The sequence below is a fragment of the Bos grunniens genome, chromosome 22 (assembly GCF_055505025.1).
Source record: "Bos grunniens cultivar Pamir isolate PY7600 chromosome 22, Bosgru_T2T1.0, whole genome shotgun sequence".
NCBI classification, from domain to species: domain Eukaryota; kingdom Metazoa; phylum Chordata; class Mammalia; order Artiodactyla; family Bovidae; genus Bos; species Bos grunniens.
Genome location: NC_141186.1, coordinates 55,326,727 through 55,349,455, shown reverse-complemented (window position 1 = coordinate 55,349,455; position 22,729 = coordinate 55,326,727). Strand labels below are relative to the sequence as shown.

The following is a 22,729-nucleotide window of genomic DNA, read 5'->3' as shown; positions in this document are numbered from 1 at the left end:
GGTGAGTGGACGACTGGCAGTGTATGGCCAGCCACCCCCTCACCCACGAGCGCGGAGGCTGTCTTCCTGACCACACAAAGTCAAGGTCATGGAGGACGGGAAAACTGAAGGGATGGGTAAGGTCACATGTGGACTCACGGGAGACGAGAGAGGTGGCCACAACACTCCCTCCCCACTGATGCTGCACGACAGTGGCCTCAGCTCTGGGCAGAGCCACCTGACACACAGGACTGTCCTCACTCCTCAGAACCCCCTCACTGACATCCCCTGGCATCTGCTTGAGCAACAAAACCCAGGATGAGCAGGCTAAAAATAAATCAAGATATGGATGTTGAAGCGTTTAGGGGGGCAAGGGTGCCGATGTCTGCGACTTAATTTGAAATGAAAGAAAGTGAAAGTGTTAGTCGCTCAGTCCTGTCCGACTCTTTGTGGCCCCTTGGACTGTAGCCCACCAGGCTCTTCTGTCTGTAGGATTCTCCAGGCAAGAATCCTGGAGGGGGTCCTCATTCGCTTCTCCAGGGGATCTTCCCGACCCAGGGATCGAATCTGTGTCTCCCACACAGCAGGCAGATTCTTTACCGTCTGAGCCAGCAGGGAAACCCTTACTTTGAAATGTATACAAGGAAATAAAATGGATCGATGGATACAAATCTTGGGAAGGTACTGGATGGAGCCAACACGGCAAAATGTCGAGGCCGAATCTAGGTGGTGGGTGAAGTGGGGTGTTCCCTGTGCAGGCAGAAACAGGACGCTGGACGGGATGCTCTCAGCCCCACAGCGGGGACTGGCAGGTTCACTGCGGAGATGGGTCCATAGCTTCCAGGAGGACCGCGTCTGCGAGAAAACGTGTGCTCCGTGACCAACACCTCATGAGCAAGGTACTGCGGCTGAACTAAGGAAATCCCTGCTCTGCCCAGGTGACATTCAAGAGCTAAAGCCAGTGTTCAGTCCCCGAACAGAAAACCTAGCAGCTTCCTGGGAGTTACAAGTCTCCTTGACCTCACCTCAAAGATTAAAAACACTTCCATCGTGATTCATGGGTTTATCTGTTGTTGTTGTTCAGTCGCCAAGTCGTGTCTGACTCTTTGTGACCCCATGGACTGCAGGACACCAGGCTTTCCTGTCCCTCACCATCTCCCGGAATTTGCTCAAGTTCGTGTCCACGAAACGGTGAAGCTGAAGCTCCAATACTTTGGCCACCTGATGCAAACAGCCAACTCATTGGAAAAGACTCTGATGCTGGGAAAGACTGAGGGCAGGAGGAAAAGAGGGTGACAGAGAATGAAGGGGTTGGATTTATCTGAGCAGGGCTTAAATCTCACTGTCAGCCATGATTCCTTTCTGGCTGAGGCACAACAGGTTTCCAGGGTTCAAGAGAGAAGCAGGAGTGGTGACTGAGACGGCACAAGGGTGAACTCCCCACCATCGCTCGCTGCACGATCTCCCAGATACACTTGACACTGTCTCTGAGGCATGCGCTCAGAAGCCCGTGTCTGTAATTTGTTGTCCTCATCTATCTTCCTTAGAGGATCTTTACTTAATGCCTCCTTTTGTGTCTTCTCTACACCGTCACCTATTTCGAGGCATAAACAATGACATGGTAGCCCCTGTCCCAGGCAGCAGCACAACACTGAGAAGATGAAGGCCTTCTACAGCAGGTATTTAGTGAGCACATCCTGTGTGCTGGGCAGCATGGCAGCCCCCATGGGGGAGGTATGGTTGGATCAGCTGTGGCCCGCGTTTGGCATGGGTAGTCTTGGATGGTGTATTTTAGCTTATCTCTCTAGGGATGTTAACTACTCTTGCTTAGAATGACATTCATCCAACTCTCCCTCCCCACTTATTCACATGGCCTTGAAAATTCTTTTTTTTCAAATGATGGATTTATTTTTAACTTTTTATTTTGTATTGGAGTATAGCCAATTAATATCATAACTTAACTTTGTTGCAGGTGGACAGCAAAGGGACTCAGCCATACATATACCTGTATCCATTCTCCCCCAAACTCCCCTCCCATCCAGGCTGTCAACATAATATTGAACAGAGTTCCCTGTGCTGGCCTTGAGAACTGTAAATGTGCTACCATCTCTAACCTTGAAGACATGTGGGTGATTTATAACATAAACACAATCACATGCCCACAGATAAATCATCTCTCATCTCAGTCTAACTTTCACAGAGGATATTTTAAAGAGTAATTTCTAGGCTCTGACACCTTTTGTTAATCACACACAAACAACCACTAATAGGAACTTCCTGTCAGCATGAAATAAACCAGGAGAACGGGTCATAAAAGGAGAAAGAAAAGTCAAGGGTCACTGAACATGAAAAGGTGTGAAAATCAGTGATTTTACTCCATGCCCTCATTTTATGACTGAGGGAACTCAGTAGGAAAGGACAATATTGTCCTTCAGTAAGGAAGGACAATAGCCCTTCCAGGTCAGTGATGGAGCTGGATCTCTGATCCTGAGCCTGGGAGTTTCCCACTAGGCAACACTGCCTCCGGTGGGCAGGAGAGGGAGGCAAAGGCACAGAGGAAGGAGCTGAACCATGTGAGACATCTCTAAGCACTAAGCACGGAGCGGGAGCAGCGTCCGCCCTCTTTGTGAATGTCCCGCAGGATCAGCGCTTGCCCTGTGGGTCTTTTCAGCACTTGCTTACACATGAGAAGGAAGGGAGGCGGAACATGAGGTTCACACACCAGTGAGTTTTCAGCATCAAAAGTCACAATCCCCAGCAAACTCAGATGCATCAAAGCCTCATCATCGTGCTGCTCACAGACAGAAGAAAGCCTTACTCTCCCTGCCCCTATCTGTGCTGGGTCAGGAATCATCAGACTACGTTGCCTTTGCAAAGCACGCACCTTCCTCAACAAGGAGGAGTCTGGGGAGGCAGACCCAGCATCTTCAAGACAGGAATGGCGTACACCTCTCGGCAGCCCTGTGTTCCTCAGGGCGCCATCGTCCAAGTCGGCCCCCTTGATACTCTCACTGATCAGCTGAGGTGGACAGGGTCAAGCTTGTAAGGACAGAAGCCCAGAGAAGTTCAGTGATGTGCTCAAGGTCGTGAAGCTAGTGAGTGAGGACCTCATTCCAAGTCTGGTCTAACCTCTTGATTTCATAGTTGAGGAAACAGGCTCAAGGGTGGAAGGGTAATAGATGTTTCAACTGGAGGTTCAATTTCCTCATCCAGGTCTCTCCCAGCTATGGCTGGGGGTAAGTCATCTCCTTGCTCTGGGACTCAAACCCAGACCTGTCCACCAAAGAAGAAGGTGAATCTAGAAACTGACTCTCAAACTTGTTAAGACAGCAAAGAAATGGTCCCCATGGGGCACTTCTGCCAAATACCTTGGTGAATCTGATTTTACTTCATGTGCTGGAAACAAATTTACTGTCAGAAAACATAAGCACGGATCATATGAAATATGAAATCATCCTCACAAATGTATGACTTTATGAATAAAACTGAACCGTTGAATTAAGCATGAATGACTCAAGGCGACTTTCTTTAATTTTAGTTTCCCACCTGAACTTTTGGTGTGTCGTGTTCAAGGCCAGCAGATGAAGAGTAGCAAATGCCAAGGGTCAAATTTGTTTTTTATGAGAGCTACAGGAAACAAATCCTTATGAAATATAATACACACTGAAAGTTCATAACCAGGCTGAAAAGGAAGATAGAGAATTCCCCCAGATGCCAGAAATGAGAGAGATCAAAGCTGAAAGATGAAGAGAAGGAATAGACTCAGTAACCCATGGAGATATCCAAGTAGACAGATATCTGAGTGGCTGGGGTTTTTTAATTCCTTCCCAATGATAGTGGCAACCCACTCCAGTACTCTTGCCTGGAAAATCCCGTGGGTGGAGGAGCCTGGTAGGCTGCAGTGCATGGGGTCGCTAGGAGTTGGACATGACTGAGCGACTTCACTTTCACTTTTCTCTTTCACACAATGGAGAAGGAAATGGCAACCCACTCCAGTGTTCTTGCCTGGAGAATCCCAGGGATGGGGGAGCCCTGTGGGCTGCCATCTCTGGGGTCACACAGAGTCGGACACGACTGAAGCGACTTAGCAGCAGCAGCAGCAGCAGCAGCAGCAATGACAGAGTTAAAATCTCAGGCCCAGAAAGAAAACCCAAAGGAGAATAGACAGACTTTCCAATAACTGGCCGTGGGAAAACTGGATGTAAAAGAATGTAAAAGAATGAAATTAGTATATTCTCTAACACCATATACAAAAATAGACTCAAAATGGATTAAGGATACAAAAGTGAGATTGGAAATCATAAAATTCCTTGAGGAAAATTAGGTAGAACACTGTTTGACATAAATCACCGCAAAATTTTTGTTTTTTTTGGCTCTGTCTCCTAAAGTAAAGGAAATAAAAGCAAAAATGAACAAATGGGACCTAATTAAACTTGAAAACTTATGCACAGCAAAAGAAATCATCAACAAAATGAAAAAACCATCTACTGAATGGGAGGAGATGTTTGCAAATTATATGACCAATAATGTTTTAACACCCAACATATATAAACAGTTCATACAACTCAACATAAAAAAAAACATAAATAAAACAAACAACCCAATTAAAAAATGGGCAGAATAGACGTGTTTCTAAAGAGGACATACAGGTGACCAACAGGCACATGAAAAGAGGCTCAGCACCATCAATCATCAGGGAAATGCAGATCAAGCCACAGTGAGCGACCACCTCACACCTGTCGGAATGGCTGTCACCAAAAGGAACACAAATAACAAGTGCTGGCGAGGATACAGAGCATAGGGAACCCTTGTATACTGTTGGTATAGAGTATACATATCCACAGGTGCAGTCACTGTGGGAAAACAGTGTTGGGGGAGGTTTCCCAACCAACTAGAAACAGAACCACCATATGACCCAGCAATTTCACTCCTGAGTATATATCTGAAAAAAAAAAAAACCAAACCACTAATTTGAAAAAAAACGTATATTCATAGCAGTATTATTTACAATTGCTGAGCTATGGAAGCAGTATAAGTGCCCATCAACAGATGAACAGATAAAGAATTCCACTTATACAATGGAATACACTCAGTCATATAAAAGAATGAGATAATCCCATTTGTAGCAACATGGATGGACTTGGAGGATATTATGCTAAGTGAAATAACTAAAACCGAGGAAGACAAACACTATGTGATATCACTTATATGTGGAATCTAAAATATACAACAAACTAGTGAATATAACCAAAAAAGAACCAGACTCACAGACATAGAGAACAAGCTAATGGTTACCAGCGGGGAGACGGAAGGGAGGAAACACAGGGGTAGAAGATTAAGAGGTACAAATTCCTACGTATAAAATAAGCTACAAGGATATGTAGGGAATATGGCCAGTATTTTGTAATAAGTATAAATGGAGTATAAACTTTAAAAATCACTATATCACAAATCACTATGTTGTATACCTATAAATTACATAATACTGTACAACGACTGTACCTCAGTAAAACAAAATATTTTTTAAAAAGATTTCAAGCCCTGGGCATGACCAGATGCTGAGTGGTTGTACTGTAAAATGTAGGAGCCAGAATGGAGTTGCCCTGTAGTGAATGACGTATCAGAAAACTCTGTGCCTCAGGTCAGGACTCGATCTAGAAGTAACAGGTATGGGTGTGATCACACACTGCTCCTGCAAAGTGGGCATCCAAGTCTAAACTGACACTTTAAAATTACCATCCTTTTCATGAACTAAGAGAGCCTGGTTTTCACAAGCCTTTGCTGAAAGAACTACTAAAGGATGTACTCCAATAAGAAGGAAATTTAATCCATTAGAAAGGAGTGAAAATAGGAAGCAAAGGAATCAGTAAACACCTTGTAAAATTCAAGTAAATATCAACTTTAAATGGTAATAAAGCAGAATTTTAAAAGGGGTGGAAAACAATAACAAGGATAGGGAGAGAGTGGAAGCTGGAGAGAAATTTGTGTCCCATGGTATTTTCCTGTTGAGAAAGAGGACAAAGCTAGTTAAGAGCCACTCTGACTGACTGGGCTCCTGCATCTTCTGTCTTCCCAATGCACTGGAGGGGAGATTCTCTCTTCCCATCCTGGGGCCATGGCAAATGCAGCTACTACAGCTTCCGTGACATGTCACTGGGTGGACCTCCACTGCAGTCCTCTCTGCCCAAGGCAGCGGTGGCCGCAGTTCTGGTCTTCAACATGCAGTCTTTGAACTCTTCTTGAAATAACCAGGTCCCTCTAAGGGGTAGAGGTCTTCTCTGGTGGCTCAGTTGGTAAAGAGTCTGCCTGCAATGTGCGACACCCAGGTTCAATCCCTGAGTTGGGAAGATCTCCTGGAGAAGGAAATGGCAATCCACTCCAGTATTCTTGCCTGGAGAATTCCATGGGCAGAGTAGCCTGGTGGGCTATAGTCCATGGGGTCACAAAGAGTCGGACGCGACTGAGTGGCTAACACTTTCTAACACACTCTAAGGGGTAGAGGAAAGAAACCCACAATGCTGACAGCAGGCCTTCAGAGAGCCAGGGCTCACTCGGCCCCTGGTGCAATCTGAGCTTGAGTTTCCACAGACTCTTCTGCTTCATGGGCCTCTTTCCTTGTAGAACATGAATGTCCAATAGAATGTTCTGCGATGATAGAAACGTTCTGTATCTGCTCTGTCCAATAAGGGAGGGCCCAGGCCCAGGTGGCTATTGAGCACCTGAAGTCTGATATGTGAAACCAAGGAACTGAATATTGACTTGCACTTAATTTCAATTACTTTAAATTTAAATGGTTAGATGTGGCTTGTGGTCACTGTGCTGGATGGTATAGATCTAGAGGGTGGGCATTCCCTGAAGGGATCCATTCCATTCCCAGATCACCCTGAGAGAGACGGGTGCAGGTCTCTCCCCCCCTCTTCCCTGGAGCATGAGTGGGAGCAGGGAGGTGACCCCAACACCCAGGAAATCCTTGCTCACCTTGTTTGGCCCCAGAACCTCTGCCTCCCCGACCACACCCCTCACTGATGTGTCTGACAGGTCTCAGAATGCTGAACGTGGAATGCTCTTAGACCAGTGCTCCTCAGACTCTCACGCTGTAAAACCAGCAGAAGATACCGCTGAGACTCAGACTCTGATGGGGCAGGCTGGCAGCGGGGCCTGAGGGTCCACATTTCTAACAAGCTCCCATATGAGACTGATGCTACTGCCGGTCTGGGGACCACACTTTGAGCAGTAAGGTTGTAGACAGTTGTCTTGAAATGTCAGTTCGTTCTGCCTACACATATCATGCCGAAGCTGAAGCTGCAAATACTTTGGGCACCTGATGTGAAGAGCTGAATCATTAGAAAAGACCCTGATGCTGGGGAAGATTGAAGGCAGGAGGTGAAGGGGATGAGAAAGGACAAGATGGTTGCATGGCATCACTGATTCAATGGACGTGAGTTTGAGCAAACTCTGGGAGATGGTGAAGGACAGGGAAGCCTGGCATGCTGCAGTTCATGGGGTTGCAAAGAGTTGGACATGACTGAGCGGCTGAACGACAACACCACCACCTGCCATGACAGCTAGCATAACAGCTTACGTTAATATCTGTATCTCATCTTCTTGCCGTATCTGTTCTCTAAAGACTTTTAAAAGCATACTCTGTGCGAACAGGATGGGTTAAATCAGTTCATACTGTGCAGCGTCACAAAAATGCCTGAAGCTTTGGTCAAGAAAATAAAATTAAATGCATATTTGTCTCTTACAGAAAATTATAGCCAACGTTTATTGAGCATTTACCATGTGCTGGACACAGTGCTATGCATACAATGCATGAGTATTATCTCATTTAATCCTCATAACAACCCTTTTCACAGAAGACAAAATCAAGGCACAGATAAGCCAAGTAATGTGCCTGTGGTCATACAGCTAGCTAGTAAGCAGATGAGCCATGGAATCCAAGTAGTCTGATGGGACCCTCACCCTGTACCCGCAGCTTTGGTTGAAAGCTTAAGATCAGGGCATCTCTATGCAAGTCAATGGACTCTTTTAGAGAAACAGATTCTAATGAAATACCTGCACATAGGTATTCATTGTGGCTTTATTCACAGTGATCAAACTTGGAAGCACCCAAGATGCCCACCAATAGGTGAAAGAATAAACAAATTACGCATTATCCACACAACAGAATATTAGTCAGAGATAAAAAAGATAAGAGCTTAAGGACACATAAAGACATACAGGAAAGTTAAATTCATATTACTAAGTGAAAGAAGCCAGTCTGAAAAGGCTACATAATGTATAGCATTCTGGAAAAGGCAAAACTGTGGAGACAGGAAAAGGATCAGAGGTTGCCTGGGGTTTGGGGAGGAAGGGGGAAGGATGAACAGGTGGAGCAATTTTAAGGTAGTGAAACTATCCTCAATGATGCTGTAATGCGGACACATGACATCTTTTAAAACCTGCTGCCTGCACAACACAAAGAGTGAGCCTGAATGTCAAATACGGGCTTATTGAGCTAATCATACGGTATCAGCACTGCTTCATCAATTGTACAAATGTACCATCTCACCTTTCAAGGACTGAATCAGAGGCTACACACATTTGTTGTTGTTTAGTCTCAACTCTTTGGGGACCTCATGGCCTGTAGCCCGCCAGGTTCCTCTGTCCATGGGGTTCTCCTGGCAAGAATACTGGAGTGGGCTGCCATGCCTTCCTCCGGGGGATCTTCCCAACCCAGGGATCGAATCTGCGTCTCCTGCATTGCAGGTGGATTCTTTGCCAATGAGCCACTTGGGAAGCCCACCACATATATATAGGATGTTAATAGTAGGGAAAAGTGTGGCCAAGGGAGAGGAGATATATGGGAACTCTGTAGTTTCTGCTTAATTATTCTGTAAAACCTGCTTTAAAAAAGTTTATTAATTGAAAAAGAACATGCTTAATGCACACATTTTTATACCTAACTTTGGAGGGGGGGCCAAAGACCCTCCAGCAATGACGAAACTCCTGTCCCAGAATATATCATTCATCTACCCACTCCACCCACTGCCCTAGAGCCCAGCAAAGGTCTGGCAAGAGTAGATACTTTGTACATTTCTGCTAATTCATTTTAAAAGCAAAGACCCAGCATAAAGCCTGGCATAGGTGTCAGTAATACCTGCCAGATGAACAAACGTAAGACTGGAATTCTAAAAAAGTGGCCTAAGGACCCCCGGAGATGGGCTCACAGCTGTTCCCGTCCTGTGCTGGTACAGCCGAGGCCTCATCCTCCGTTGCTCTCGCCAGCCCCAGCTGTGGCCCCTCCCAGTGGCATCTCAAGGGCAAAACCACTGCCTGATTCATTCATCTCTCATACTCCTACCCCACAGGCAGGCCTTGCACACAGGAGGTGCATCCTGAATGCTTGCTGATACCTGTCTCGTGAGCTGCTGCAGGTAGCCAGACACACTCACACAACTGCCCGTGAATCTGTGACATCACAGCAGGAGGGACCTTCGCACATCCCCTCCGACACAGCAAAGCCGCTCTCCCACCCCCACGGCAAGGTCACTGGATACATGTCTCCACTTCTGCCCTCTCTATCTCCAAACTCACTCTATCTGCTCGCTCCTTCTGTGTACCCAGAGAAGTTTGCTTGTGCTGATTCATCTACCCTTACCACATCTATGAGGGGGCAGAAGGCGAGTAAAAGATTGGACTCTGCCCGCAAGAAGCTTACAAGAGAGGAACTGAGCCTGAGAGACGCTCCAGGCCACACAGCAGATGAAGGCGGGTCAGGCAATCAAATGCAGTTCCTTGTGACTCTAAAGCTCTCTGTCACCGAGTTCTGCTGAGCCTCTCATCTGCATAATCTTCTGAAGTTACAGCTCTGTTCATGACTGTCAACCCTTTGTACTGAAACACTCAACGGCTCCCTGTAGACCACTGGGTAAAATCTTCAGCTCTCTGGGCTTGACATCTGGTGTTCCCAATGAAGGGGCCTCAGTCTGCTGTCTGAACCTTATTTCTTGTGATTCCCTGTCACAAAATCTATCCCGTGGCCACAATGAACTACTTACCTTTTCCTCCGTATATGCAGACTTTCTGGGTTTTGCTTTATCTCCAAATAGTCTTCCCTTCCCCATACTTCAAGGATCAAATAAAAGATTTTATGGTTTCATAAAATCTTCTCTGGGACATCCAACTGGAAATAATTTTGGTCTCCTCCGTTTGCAGTCCTTTATCTAAATCACTGTACACCATACGCTCATCTACCCGTTCACCCACCTACCCATCCTCCTATCCACTCATCCGTCCATCCCTCTATCTACCCATTCACCAACCCAAGCATCCATCCATCCACCCACTCAGGCACTCACCCATCTACCGATCCATCCATCCATCCATCCATCCATCCACTCACTCACTCATCCATCCCCCTATCTATCAATTCACCTACTCATCTACCTATCCATCCACTCATTCAACCACCTACCTACTCATCCTGTATTGACTGGGAGCCTAACACGTGCCAGTTTCTCTGACAGGTGCCAGGGAGTTGCAGTGGATAAGACAAACATCCTCAGCTTACATGGAGCTGACAATCTAATGCAGGGAGGTTAACAGTGCAGCTTCAACAAATGAACACGAGATTGCTTCAATTGCCATCTGCCCTATGCATAAAATAATACAGAGGCTTGGTTAAAGTCATGAGGTTTAGTGGGGATGTTTGAGCCCAGCTGATCAGATATAACTGTGGAGCAGAGACTATAGGGTGAGAGGGAGCCAGCCACGGGAATATCTGATGGGACAGTGGTCCAGACAGACAGGGTCTGTGATGCTCTGGAAAGAGCCTTGGATGTCCAGGGCCATGTTGGAGATGGGACCAGGCCATAGAGGGGTTCCTTAGCCTCGGTCATGGTTGAGTAGTCTGAATTCTAATTCTAGTGTAAGGAAAAGCTGCTAGGACTTATAAGCAGGAGAGTCAGACTTCTGCTTCTGGTCCTGACTGAGTGACTGGAAAGGAATGGCCCTCCTGCCATAAGCAGCTATCAGAACAGACAAAAACAGAACCATTTTCAGGCAGTAGATAACACTCAGGGCAAGACTATTATCCCTGAGAGATGGGGCGATGCCAAAAGGGGTATGCTGAGCCCTCTGCCTGGGGACAAGAACTGGAGCCCAAACAGAGCACAGAGTCCTGTCACGCTGAACAGGCAGGGCCAGAGGGTAGGGCAGCTGATGTAACTGGATGCTACAGTGTACAGCACAGGGAAGGGGGAGCTGGGCAGAGCAGGGGCCCCGTATGTCCATGTGGAGGTTCCTGAGAGGCTGTGGCTGGGCTGAAAACATCCAGGGTGAGACCACGAAGGCTCCCCAGGGAGCACTGCTCGGGGCTGGCAGTGCAGTAGCACACTCGAGGCCAGACACGGCCAGAGAAAGAGCAGAGTCAGAGGGTTGGGCTCCCGCCCTGCCAGAGTGGACAGGTCTGGCCAACACCAAGCATTCACTCATCCTTGGTACCTGGCTGAGACAAAGCAAGACCTTCCCTTAGGGAAAGAACCATGTCCTAAAGACAGGGTTTCTGTACTGTGGCACTGTGGACATTGGTGACCCACAATTCTTGGTCGCAGGGGCTGTCCTGTGCCTTGTAGAACATTTAACAGCATCCCCAGCCTCTACTCACTAGATGCCAGTAACCGTCCCTCCCCACAATCAAGTTGCAACCTTCAAAAATGCAGACATTTCCAAGTGTCTCCTGGGAGGCAAAACTTCCCTAGTTGAGACCCATCACTCTAGAGTAATCACTACTCTAGAGCCATTCTTAAAAAGCCTAAAGCCAAGCCCTGGGAAGATCTACAGGGGAGATGGAGTTGAGAATCCCATTAAGCCCTACTCAGTCCTATTAAGTTAGAGGAGCTTGACAAACAGCTTGGGATTTCCACTGACTCACACTAAAATACAAATCTGAACTTATACAAGTTTAAGGTGATCAGCCAGTAACTGAATTATCTATTAAAATAAAAACCAACTCCTCTTCACAGGAAGATAACAAATCCAGAATGTTGACAACATATTATCCACAATATTCAGTCAAAAACTACCGGACATGGGGCTTCCCTGGTGGCTCAGGGGTGAAGAATCTTCCTGTTTATGCAGGAGATGCAAGAGATGCAGGCTCGATCCCTGGATCTGGAAGATCCCCTGGAGAAGGAAATGACAAACCCATTCCAGTGTCCTTGCCTGGGAAATCCCATGGACAGAGGAGCCTGGCAGCTACAGACCATCTGTTGTTGTTGTTCAGTTGCTCAGTCATGTCCAACTCTTTGCAACCCCATGGACTCTAGCACGCCAGGCTTCCCTGTCCTTCACCAACTCCAGGAGCTTGTGCAAACTCATGTCCATTGAGTCAGTGATACCATCCAACCATCTCATCCTCTGTCGTCCTCTTCTCCCGCCTTCAATCTTTGCCTGCATCAGGATCTTTTCCAACGAGTCAGTTCTTCCATAAGGTGGCCAAAGTATCGGAGCTTCAGCATCAGTCCTTCCAATGAACACCCAGGACTGATCTCCTTTAGGATGGGCTGGTTGGCTCTCCTTGCAGTCCAAGGGACTCTCAAGAGTCTTCTCCAACACCACAGTTCAAAAGCATCAATTCTTCGGCGCTCAGCTTTGTTTATGGTCCAACTCTCACATCCATACATGACTACTGGAAAAACCATGGATCTAGTCCATGACTAGAGGGACCTTTGTCAACAAAGTAATGCCTCTGCTTTTTAATATGCTGTCTAGGTTGGTCATAGCTTTCCTTCCAAGGAGCAAGCGTCTTTTCATTTCATGGCTGCAGTCACCATCCATAGGGTTGCACAGAGCTGGAGGCGGCTGAGGTGACTTGGCAGGCACATGGTGGTTAGGTTGATAACACCCCTCGAGTTCCTGAGGTGTCTGCCTGATGACTGGAAGGAGCACACCTGTGCCAGGTGCCTCCCAACCCCCGCACAGCCCGCCACCACTGTCATCACTGACTTTACTGTGTCTCTTTCCGAGGAGACTGTCAACCAACCCCTTGAAGATAAGAACAACATGTGATCTGATTCTGCCTCCCCATGCTTGGTTCTGAGTGGAAAACACACCTGCGTGGTGGAACCATGACCCTAACCCAGGATCAAATGAAGTGAAAGGAAAACTTTGGGGGATTTTCAGTCCCAAGGAGTGAGGTTTGCAAGCACCCATGTCAGTGAGGTTTGCAATCTTTTCCAAAATATATCCAATGTCTCTAAGTCACTATCAGTTCTGTAAATACTGGTTTGAACATCCAACAGCTAAGAGACCCATTTTGCCTTGGGTCTGAACCTGGAATCAGAGTATACTGCCACCAGGTGGCAGCAATTCCATGGTCCCATCCCTGAGGTTCATCAGTTCAGTTCAGTTCAGTCGCTCAGTCGTGTCAGACTCTTTGCGATCCCATGGACTGCAGCACATCAGGCTTCCCTGTCCATCACCAACTCCCGGAGCCTACTCAAACTCATGTCCATCACATCGGTGATGCCATCCAACCATCTCATCCTCTGTCATCCCCTTCTCCTCCTGCCTTCAGTCTTTCCCAGCATCAGGGTCTTTTCCAATGAGTAAGTTCTTGGCATCAAGTGGCCAAAGTATTGGAGTTTCAGCTTCAGCATCAGTCCTTCCAAGGAATATTCAGGACTGATTCATCAGGTAGGTTTTAAAAAAAAATTATTTACTTTAATTGTAGGATAATTACCTTACAACATTGTGATGGCTTTTGCTGTACATCAACATGAATCAGTCATAGGCATACATGTGACTCCTCCCTCCCGAACCCCACCTCCCACTGCCCCCCCACCCCATCCCTCAGGTTGTCACAGCGCACCAGCTTTGGGTTCCCTGCATCACACATCAACCTCCCACTGGCTATTGATTGTACATGGGGTAATGGATGTTTCAGTGCTATTCTCTCAAATCATCCCACCCTCTCCTTCTCCCATCATGTCCAAAAGCCTGTTCTTTATGTCTGTTTCTCCTTTGCTGCCCTGCACCTTGGATCGTTGGTACCATCTTTCCAGATTCCATATACATCAGATAGGGTTTTAAACCAGGGTCTTGTTTTCCTTGACTTGTCCCCCAGTGAGGTGGAGAGAGGGGAAGACTTGGCGTTCTGAGGGCTTTCTCTGGGCATCGTCCAACCCTGTCCCCTTAGCTGCAGGCTCCAGTTCCCTCCGAGAGGAGGTTGTCTTGGGGTGGTTGTCCCTGACTTGGGAAAGCAGACCCCGGGACTTGGATCTGTGACAGGCCTTTCTGTTCCTGCCCTGAAAACACACACTCGAAACACAAAGAAGAGCGAGAGTGGCAGAAATCTGGGGCAGGGAAAATGTGGTTTCCTGCAAGAGCCCCTCCACTCCCCCAAAGACTGAAAAGGCAGAAAATAAAAATTTGAGGGGGGGAAAAATGGAGTGGAAGCACTTCACACTTGAGAGAGAACACAGGGCTGACAGAGAAGACAAATAGATGTTTAGAAAGTTATAACAGACCACGGAATGCAAATTGCCAGGGGACAAAGGCGGCGAGCTGCTGTGTCGCTTCAAGTGCTTGACAAGAAACTTAATTACTGGACCTGCGATTAGAGGCGCTCGGTTCTGAGTTCAAGGCCTCCCCCTTGGGCTGTGGGGCCTGGGCTCATCCTGGCCAGAGCCAGTGGCATAGACAGAAGGAGGAACACTGCCGAGTGCCCGATGCCCTACTATGTGCCAGGCCCTGGCCAGGCACCCACACTGAAACTGAAGGTGTGTTTGCCTCCCAGGCGTGCTGGCTTCACGGCTGCCGTGTGCAGCACATGTTCATACCTGGGTGGACAGGTGACAGCCCTGAGCTCAGAGAGGGATGGGCGGAAGGCTGCCCAGGAACTCAATGGCAGGAGAGTCTCAAATTTCCTTCCCACTGCACTAAAAATCCCTCTCTCTGAACCTCCAACCACGGCATTATGTCACCATAATGCAAAGTCACACAGACTCTGGTGGGAACTGTCCTTCCTTTCCTCGTTCATTCATTCAAAATAGATTTACTGAGCGTGTATGGTGCTGCAGGCACTGGAGATCTAACAGTGACTGTAACAGGTCAATCCCTGCCCTCACGGACCCTACACTGTCACGCGTGGCGGACAGTGATACACAATGAATAAAGTCTCAATGTTGGCAAGTGCCACAGAGGAGTCAGAGCCGGAAACGTGGGTGGGATGTGCGGGGGGGTGGGAGGGAGCGGCGGTTTGAAACCAGGCGGGCGGGAAGCCCTCAGGGACACGACAGCCCTGCAGACCTGGAGACCACATCCATGGCTCTCTCGACACCACAGTGTCCCATGACGAAGGCATTCTCCCGGCTCCCAGCACTCAGCTCTTCACCTGTTTTCCATTTCTGGAGTTCTCTCTGCTGCCTCACTAGCTTAGGAGAGAGGAGAAGGGGACTGCTGTGAACACCAACCCCCCCACCCCCGCCCAGCCCCACAATCAGTTTTCATGGAGAATCCCTGCTCAAGCTCAGAGCGGCAGGAGGGCCCCTCAAAGGGAACTGTCCCTTGTTAAAGGCCCCGAGAGCTGATGTCCAGAGCTCTGCATCAGTCAGGCTCCCTGTGTCCCTTTGCAAACGTAAATGACACAGCAAATAGGCATGTCTGAGCCCCTTGTAAGTGGGAAGGAAGGGGGGCTGGGCCGGATCTGGAATTAACGGAGATCCCGGACCCTGTAGAGGCTGCATCTGAACTCCTCGTCACCCTGGCTGGGATGCTGGCAGAAGAGCATCCCCATGGGGCAGGAAGACACCCTGGGGACCCCCCTTCTGTGCGTCACTGCCTCCCCTCCCCTGTTGACCCGCATAGGCACCGCCCCTCCCACCACAGGCCCCAGACTTTAGGGAATGCCAAACATGTCTGCAGAAAAGTGACGCTCTGACAGTGAGGTGCAGCCCCCCAGTTATCACTGGAGCCCCGGGACAGGGCTGGCTGCAGCAGGCTGCAGAAGAGACCAGGCGACTTGAGGGTTCTGTCCAACACCTGCAGCCTCAGCCATCAGCATCCCCCAAGCCCCCACCCAGCGAGCCTCTGGGGGCAAGAGCAGGAAAGTGACGGCAAGAGTGCAGCCACTCCCCATCCCCTGGGATGGATGTAGACAAGGCTGATCGGTCCCTGGCTTTGGCACAAGGACGGTTATCAGTAACAAGCTGCCCCATTCTCCTCAACAGATGGAAAGGAAGGAGGAGGCTGTGATCTTGCCTGATCCCACATCCCTCTTTTCACAGGGAGAGGAACTCGGGTGAGGAGGGGAGACTCTGCTCTCTTGCACCAGATGGTGGGACCCCTGCAGGGAAGGGGGTCTTGCTCATTCTATACACTGAGTGTCTGACACATGTGCTCATATTGGGTTCAGGGCTTGGTTCAGTGTGAGCAAGGCCTGTGGGCAAGGCCTCTTTCCACAGGATGGATAAGTCCCAGGGAACAGGCAGAATGGTGACCTTCTCTAGACTTGTAAGTAGCCAGTGAAATCACTAAGCAGAGTTCTTCCATGATGTACTTTGTCAATACGGGTTTCACTTTTTCCAAGGATAATCCCTTATTGCCACAATGTCGATTTACTTTAAACAATGACAAAAAATATGTATTAACTGGTAATTAAACCCATCCAGACTGTTTTGTGGAGAAAGCAATGGCAACCCACTCCATTACTCTTGCCTGGGAAATCCCATGAACGGAGGAGCCTGGTAGGCTACAGTCCATGGGGTCGCTTAGAGTCGGACACGACTGAGCGAACTTACTTTCACTTTTCACTTTCATTCACTGGAGAAGGAAATGGCAATCCACTCCAGTGTTCTTGCCTGGAGAATCCCAGGGATGGGGGAGCCTGGTAGGCTGCAGTTCATGGGGTCGAACAGAGTCGGACACGACTGAAGCGACTTAGCAGCAGCAGCAGCAGCAGCAACAGACTGTTTTGGCCTTTCCCAATTTGAGGGGTTGGGGTGGGAGGGGAGGATATTAAAATAGTTTTAAGAAATGAAAAAAAAAATAGTGCCCTTGGCTTCTTCATGGTCTGTAACATGTACCCAGTTGTAACTGGGTGGTACGGATACTCACCTCCTTTCATTTAGGAGTTGACCTGCCCAGAACCCAGGGACTCTGGGCTCTAAGTCCTCTTTGGGTTGCTCAGTTGCTGTGTGGCCACAGGCTAGTGTCCCAGCCTCTCTGACCTGAGTCTCTCTGCCTGCCAAGTGGATGCTCTAGCTAGGACACTGTGACTCTGCTGCCTGCTCATGGGCTGCCCTCTCTCGGCACAAGGAGACAAGCTTTGCGTGGTGCATCCGTCTCCAAAGGTGGAGGGACTGTCAAAACCTTCACATACACTCAGCGTGCCTGTACGCTCCACTGCCCACCTTTCAGCCCCCAAGGCAGATAGAGAGCTGGTTCAGGGCTGCTCCCATCTCCCTTTCCAGCCATGCCGAGCCCTTCCTGCAACACACCCAGCTTTCAAAAACACTAGCTACATGGAGTGCTGTTTGCCTTTCCCTGTGGGGTCACTATCCTTATCTATGCAGCAGACAATCAGCGATGACTATTGCTTTTTGGTGGAGCTACACACATGGCGGTGTGGGAGAAGACTCTCCAGAGTCCCTCGGACAGCAAGGAGATCAAACCTGTCCATCCTAAAGGAAATCAACCCTGAAGATTTGTTGGAAGGACTGATGCTGAAGCTCCAATACTTTGGCCACCTGATGCGAAGAGCTGACTCATTGGAAAAGACTCTGATGCTGGGAAAGACTGAAGGTGGGAGGAGAAGGGGACGACAAGAGGATTGAGATGGTTGGATGGCATCACCAACTCGATGGACATGACTTTGAGCAAACTCTAGGGAGAGTACAGGACAGAGAAACCTGGCATGCTGCAGTCCACAGGGTCACAAAGAGTCGGACGCGACTTAGTGACTGAACAACAACACAGCAAACAGCAAACATATCCATGTCTTGGCCCATACTGATGGAGAAACAACAATTACTACAGCTCACAGATCTGGTGAGCTGGAGGTTTTTAGACTTCTTGCTAAAGCAACAAAACATTTCTTTAAAAGCCAAAATAGCTCTGGCTCTTACATTCATTCAGCAAACATTTATTGAGCTACTGTGTAACAGGAGCTTCTACGTCTTGCTAACCCCTTTCCACCGAATGCAGGATGTTAAGGGTGGGAGGTCTTGGGACCCTTGATAAAGGGAGTCACATGGTTTCTGCCTCCACTACTCAATTCTATCTTTGACTCATGCCTTTGGAGAGCCACAGACGATACGTAAAAAAATAACAGTACCATGGCCAATGCTCCAGTAAGACCTTATTTATATAAACGGGCGGAGGGCTGAATTTGGCCAGAAGGTCATAGTTTGCCAACCCACACTCATAGAAAACTCAGGGCTCTCCAAGTCTGTTTTGAAAACCATTGAGTGAATTCACCCTTTCATGTCATCTGTGGGGAACTGAGGCCCAGAGGGAGAAAGGAGAAGGAACTTGTCCAAGGTCACTCAGGACCAGAGGAAGAACCCAAGCCCTGACTCCCAGCTCCATCACTATAAGTGGTCACGCTCCACAGAACAGCCTTGCAGGTGAGTGCTGGCTGGGGACCCAGACGCTTTATTAAAGGAAGAGCTGGTAGGTAACTGGGATGATTAGGGTAGATGGTCTGAACAGGGAACCGCCTGGCCTCGCCTTTGTTCTTCGCCTGTGGGCATGTGTGTGTCTGTGTGTGCACGTGTGTCCGTGTGCAGGGCTCCAAGGCCGGGAGAGACTGAGGGCGGGAGGAGAAGGGGCAGCAGAGGCTGAGATGGCTGGATGGCATCACCAACTCAGAGGACATGAGTTTGAGTAAACTCCGGGAGATAGTGGAGGTCAGGGAAGCCTGGCATGCTGCAGCCCGTGGGGTCACAGAGAGTCAGACACGACTTAGCAACTGAACAACACTAAGACTGTAGGTATCACAGTCGGGTTTTCACAAACTTTTCTGATCATCAGGGTGGTCACTGAAGCCTGTTAATAATATAGACAACCATGTGCCATCTCAGCCCCGCAACAATGCATCCCAATGTGTGCCAAGGTGTCTCGGGGATCAGCCAGGTTTGGAAGCTCTGGGAGATGCTTGGGACCAGCTGACCCTGAGGACCAGGAGAAGGAAGCCAGTGAGCAGAGGACAGAACAGGATGGCCGTCCTGGGTGAAGGCAGAATTCGTGGACATAACAAAAATACACAGACCGGTGATTTTGGAAATCTGTTTTCCAAAACTGCTTCTTCAACTGAGCCCTTGGCATCAGAGGTTGGAGTTGGAGAGGCCAACTGTCAGGAGCTCATTTCCTTCTTCCTAGGGATTCTGCCTGCAACTCAGGTGGCTGCTGTCAGCAGCCTAGTGGGGTCTGAGCCTCGGGGCCCTCACGGTGTGGCAAACTGAGACAGAAATGAACACACAGGCCCGTGCCACCATCCGCTTTAATCCACTGTAATGAGCTATACCTGAGCTGCACAAACCAGGCCTCCTCAAACATTCCCACCCCTACCTTCCTAACAGGGGGCAGCCTCAGCCGAGACCATAAACGTGACATCTGTGAAATGAAAATATCTCCTGCCATATTAACAAACAAGAAATGTCACAGCCATCAGAGATTTCTGGCCTCCAAATGTGAATGAGGGCTCCCCAAACTGCAACCCAGCAGATGCTGCCACCCCTCAAGGTGACTGCTGAGGCGCTGGGGGAATGCAAGAAGCAAGGTGAAGAAGGGGACAGGATTGTCCCCAAACAGCTGAGGTGCAGAGGAAAGGAATGAATTCAGTGAGCCCAGAGGCTTGCATCTTCCCATACATAGAATGCTAAATTCTTTAACTTGATATGTGATCTTCGCTGTTCAGACCACCTGCTCCCTTTGTTGCAAACTTGTAGATAGCTTGACTTCCCCTCCTGTCTCCTTGGAGCAGTTTTGTCAAAGCTACTGAGATGCTGGTCTTCCCAGGCTTGGAGTCCTAAACATTCCCACCAAATAAAGTAACTCTCTACTTTCAGGTCATGACTATATTCTTTATTCGACACATCTCTTGCAAGCTTTGTAATCAGCTGAACACAGATTCTACACTCTACTCTGTAATATGTGTTTGTTTTCACAGAAAAACGAGCGCCTCCTCACCCACTGGGATATCTGTGAGTATGTTATTTCACATGTTGGAGCTGCCAGGGGGCCCTCAAATAACACTGAGACCTGGGACTCCCCCCCCAAGAGAGTTTGCTTTCATTGCTCTGGGTTGTGCTCTGGGAATTGGGATTTTTTAAAGCTCCCCAGGGCTTTCTAACAAGTGGTGGGGGTTGTTAGGGGACAGCATCCCCTAAGATGCTGTCTTCATCTCTTATCTAACACCCTCAGGCACACACACCACCCCTGCCCACCTGGAGATGCTTCAGCATAAACAGTTCCACCCAGGATTCAGAATGGCTGATGCCTTTCCAAAGACAACTAACAGCTTGGCCAGTTTTTAAGAGAAACTGGGTCTTGGCAATTTTCTTTGTGGGGGGTTGCTCACGGGTCACCGGTTATTTTCTTTCTGTGAGCAAACCCCCTGCAAAGAAAATCACCAAGACCCAGTTTCTCTCAGAGAACCACGGCTGCAGAGATCTGTGTTCTCAGGTGGGGGGAAAAAGTGTATTTTTATTTTTACTGGCCTCTAACTGAGCAATTCCTTCCATTATGAATGCAGGCAATAGACCACCGTCCAAGCAGCAGTCTGCATACGTGTGCTTAGTCGCTCAGCTGTGTCCAACTCTCTGCAACCCCAAAGACTATAGCCTGCCAGGCTCCTCTGTCCATGGAATCCTCCAGGCAAGAATACTGGAGTGGGTTATCATGCCCTTCAACAGGAGATTTTCCTGACCTAGGGAATGAACCTGGGTCTCCTGCATTATAGGCAGATTCTCTACTGTCTGAGGCACTAGGGAAGCCCTGTTAGCAGTAGAAATGCCAGATATTTTCATATCACGGGATAGATATCTCCAAATACCATTTATACTCATCACTGCTTTGAAATCATGGAAATTATTCATCATATGCTGGATCTTGCTACACTGTGCTGTGCTGTCGCTTGCTACTTGACTGTGTCACAAAAATCTGTCTTTTCTCATGTTTTGGTGATTGAAAAATTTCAATATATCTGATTCCCTGTTTTATGCATTGAGAAGCATTATTCTGAGAAGGAGGCCATAGACCTTCCAACTACTCGATAGGGCCACTGAGCCTCCATGGAGAAGCCTCCGTGGAGGTGGCAGGTGGCTGTGAACGGAGCCAGCAACTCTTACCTGTGGGTCGGAGAGCCGGGAGAGGTCAGGGTACAGGTAGAACTTGACGCCTTCGGAGGCCCCAGGCAACGTGACCCCTCGGATCAGGAGGATCAGCAGCATGACATAGGGGAACGTCGCAGTGACATACACCACCTGCCAGGAGAGGAGGGCAAGGGTCAAGAAGGGGTGATGATGATGGGCAATGCAGCAGCCCCCCCCACCCAACTTCTCGCTGGCAGCAAAGGGCTGCCCAGTGCAGCAGCAAGAGCTCTAACACACGTGTTCTCCCCTCAAGGCCAGATCTTGCAGTGAGCATCTCCTGAGAGCCCATGGGTGGTGCTGGATCAGTGGTCCTCTCCAATCTTCTTCTGACTGGCACCGAAGAAATACATACATACAATACCACAACCCATACACACGAAGAGCCAAGACAGGAAGTTTTGCAGACTCATGCTCATCTCACATGTGTGATGCACTCTAAGACTTCCTATCAGATGGTTCCATTTGAAAAAAAAACTGGTCATGATCCTTTAAATTCACATCTCAATTTACCAACGGGTCAAGACACACGTTTTCGAAAATCACTGCTCTTAACAGAAAATCAAGTTTTCTTAGCCAAAGACAGGACAGAAGAAGATAGAATAAAACAGAAGGGCACGGGAAAGGGAGAGGAGGCTGGGGAGCTGTGAGGGCACTTTTTTCCTGGAATCACTCCGGCATGGTCCACCTGGAAGGAGGAAACTGATGAACCTGATTGGCCCCTGCAGCCCAAGGATTCTGTGCAAGAATCGAGGCAGGGAAACAGACAGAATCTTCCCCAAGCGTCCTTGAGCAGGAGCAGCTTCGAAGGAAATGGCCACAGCGTGATGGATCACAGGAGTTCCTGTCTGCCCAGGGTGCCCTCAGGACTCAGTGCCCGCTCCTGGTCACGTTCGTCCTCCTGCACATTCTCTCCTCCAATCACTTGGCTCCTCTATTTAGAGCAGCAACTTGTTAACCTCTGGGGGCCGCAGACACTTCAGGGACTCTCCTGACAACTGTGGACAGACTCCCCCTCTCCATTCACAGATCACGCACACCAGCTTTTGGATGGCCCAGAGGCTCCGATTCCTCAGGTAAAGGACCTACGTATGATCTTAATCCCTCCATCACTCTGGAGCCTCTCACCCCTTTGCAAGGCAGGGTTTCTTCTACCAGTGGCTCAGGCCTTCACGCTAACTCATTTATTTACAATATTTACTTACTCATCCCTCTACTCACTCACACCCACCCCCAACACTCCTATGAACGGAGCACTGAGCTAGACTTCTGGATTAAGTTGGGGGTGGTCACAGAATGCGGGTTTCTGTTCAAGAGGCTTCCCCACTGGTAAAAAAAAGAAAAGACAGACGTGTACGTAGGTAGATACAGCATCCGCTGTGTAACTGGGGGAA

The 22,729-nt window shown here is 48.6% G+C and overlaps 1 protein-coding gene across 2 annotated transcripts in view; it reads right to left on the bottom strand.

Annotated features, from left to right (window-relative positions):
• SLC6A11 (solute carrier family 6 member 11) overlaps window positions 1-22,729 on the bottom strand; it is a 123,253-nt gene that overhangs the window by 39,555 nt on the left and 60,969 nt on the right. For both annotated transcript variants that reach the window (XM_086368504.1, XM_086368505.1), the window contains exon 6: window positions 21,315-21,449. In XM_086368504.1, the coding sequence (XP_086224630.1) occupies window positions 21,315-21,449 (135 nt within the window). The remainder of the gene's footprint in view (window positions 1-21,314; window positions 21,450-22,729) is intronic.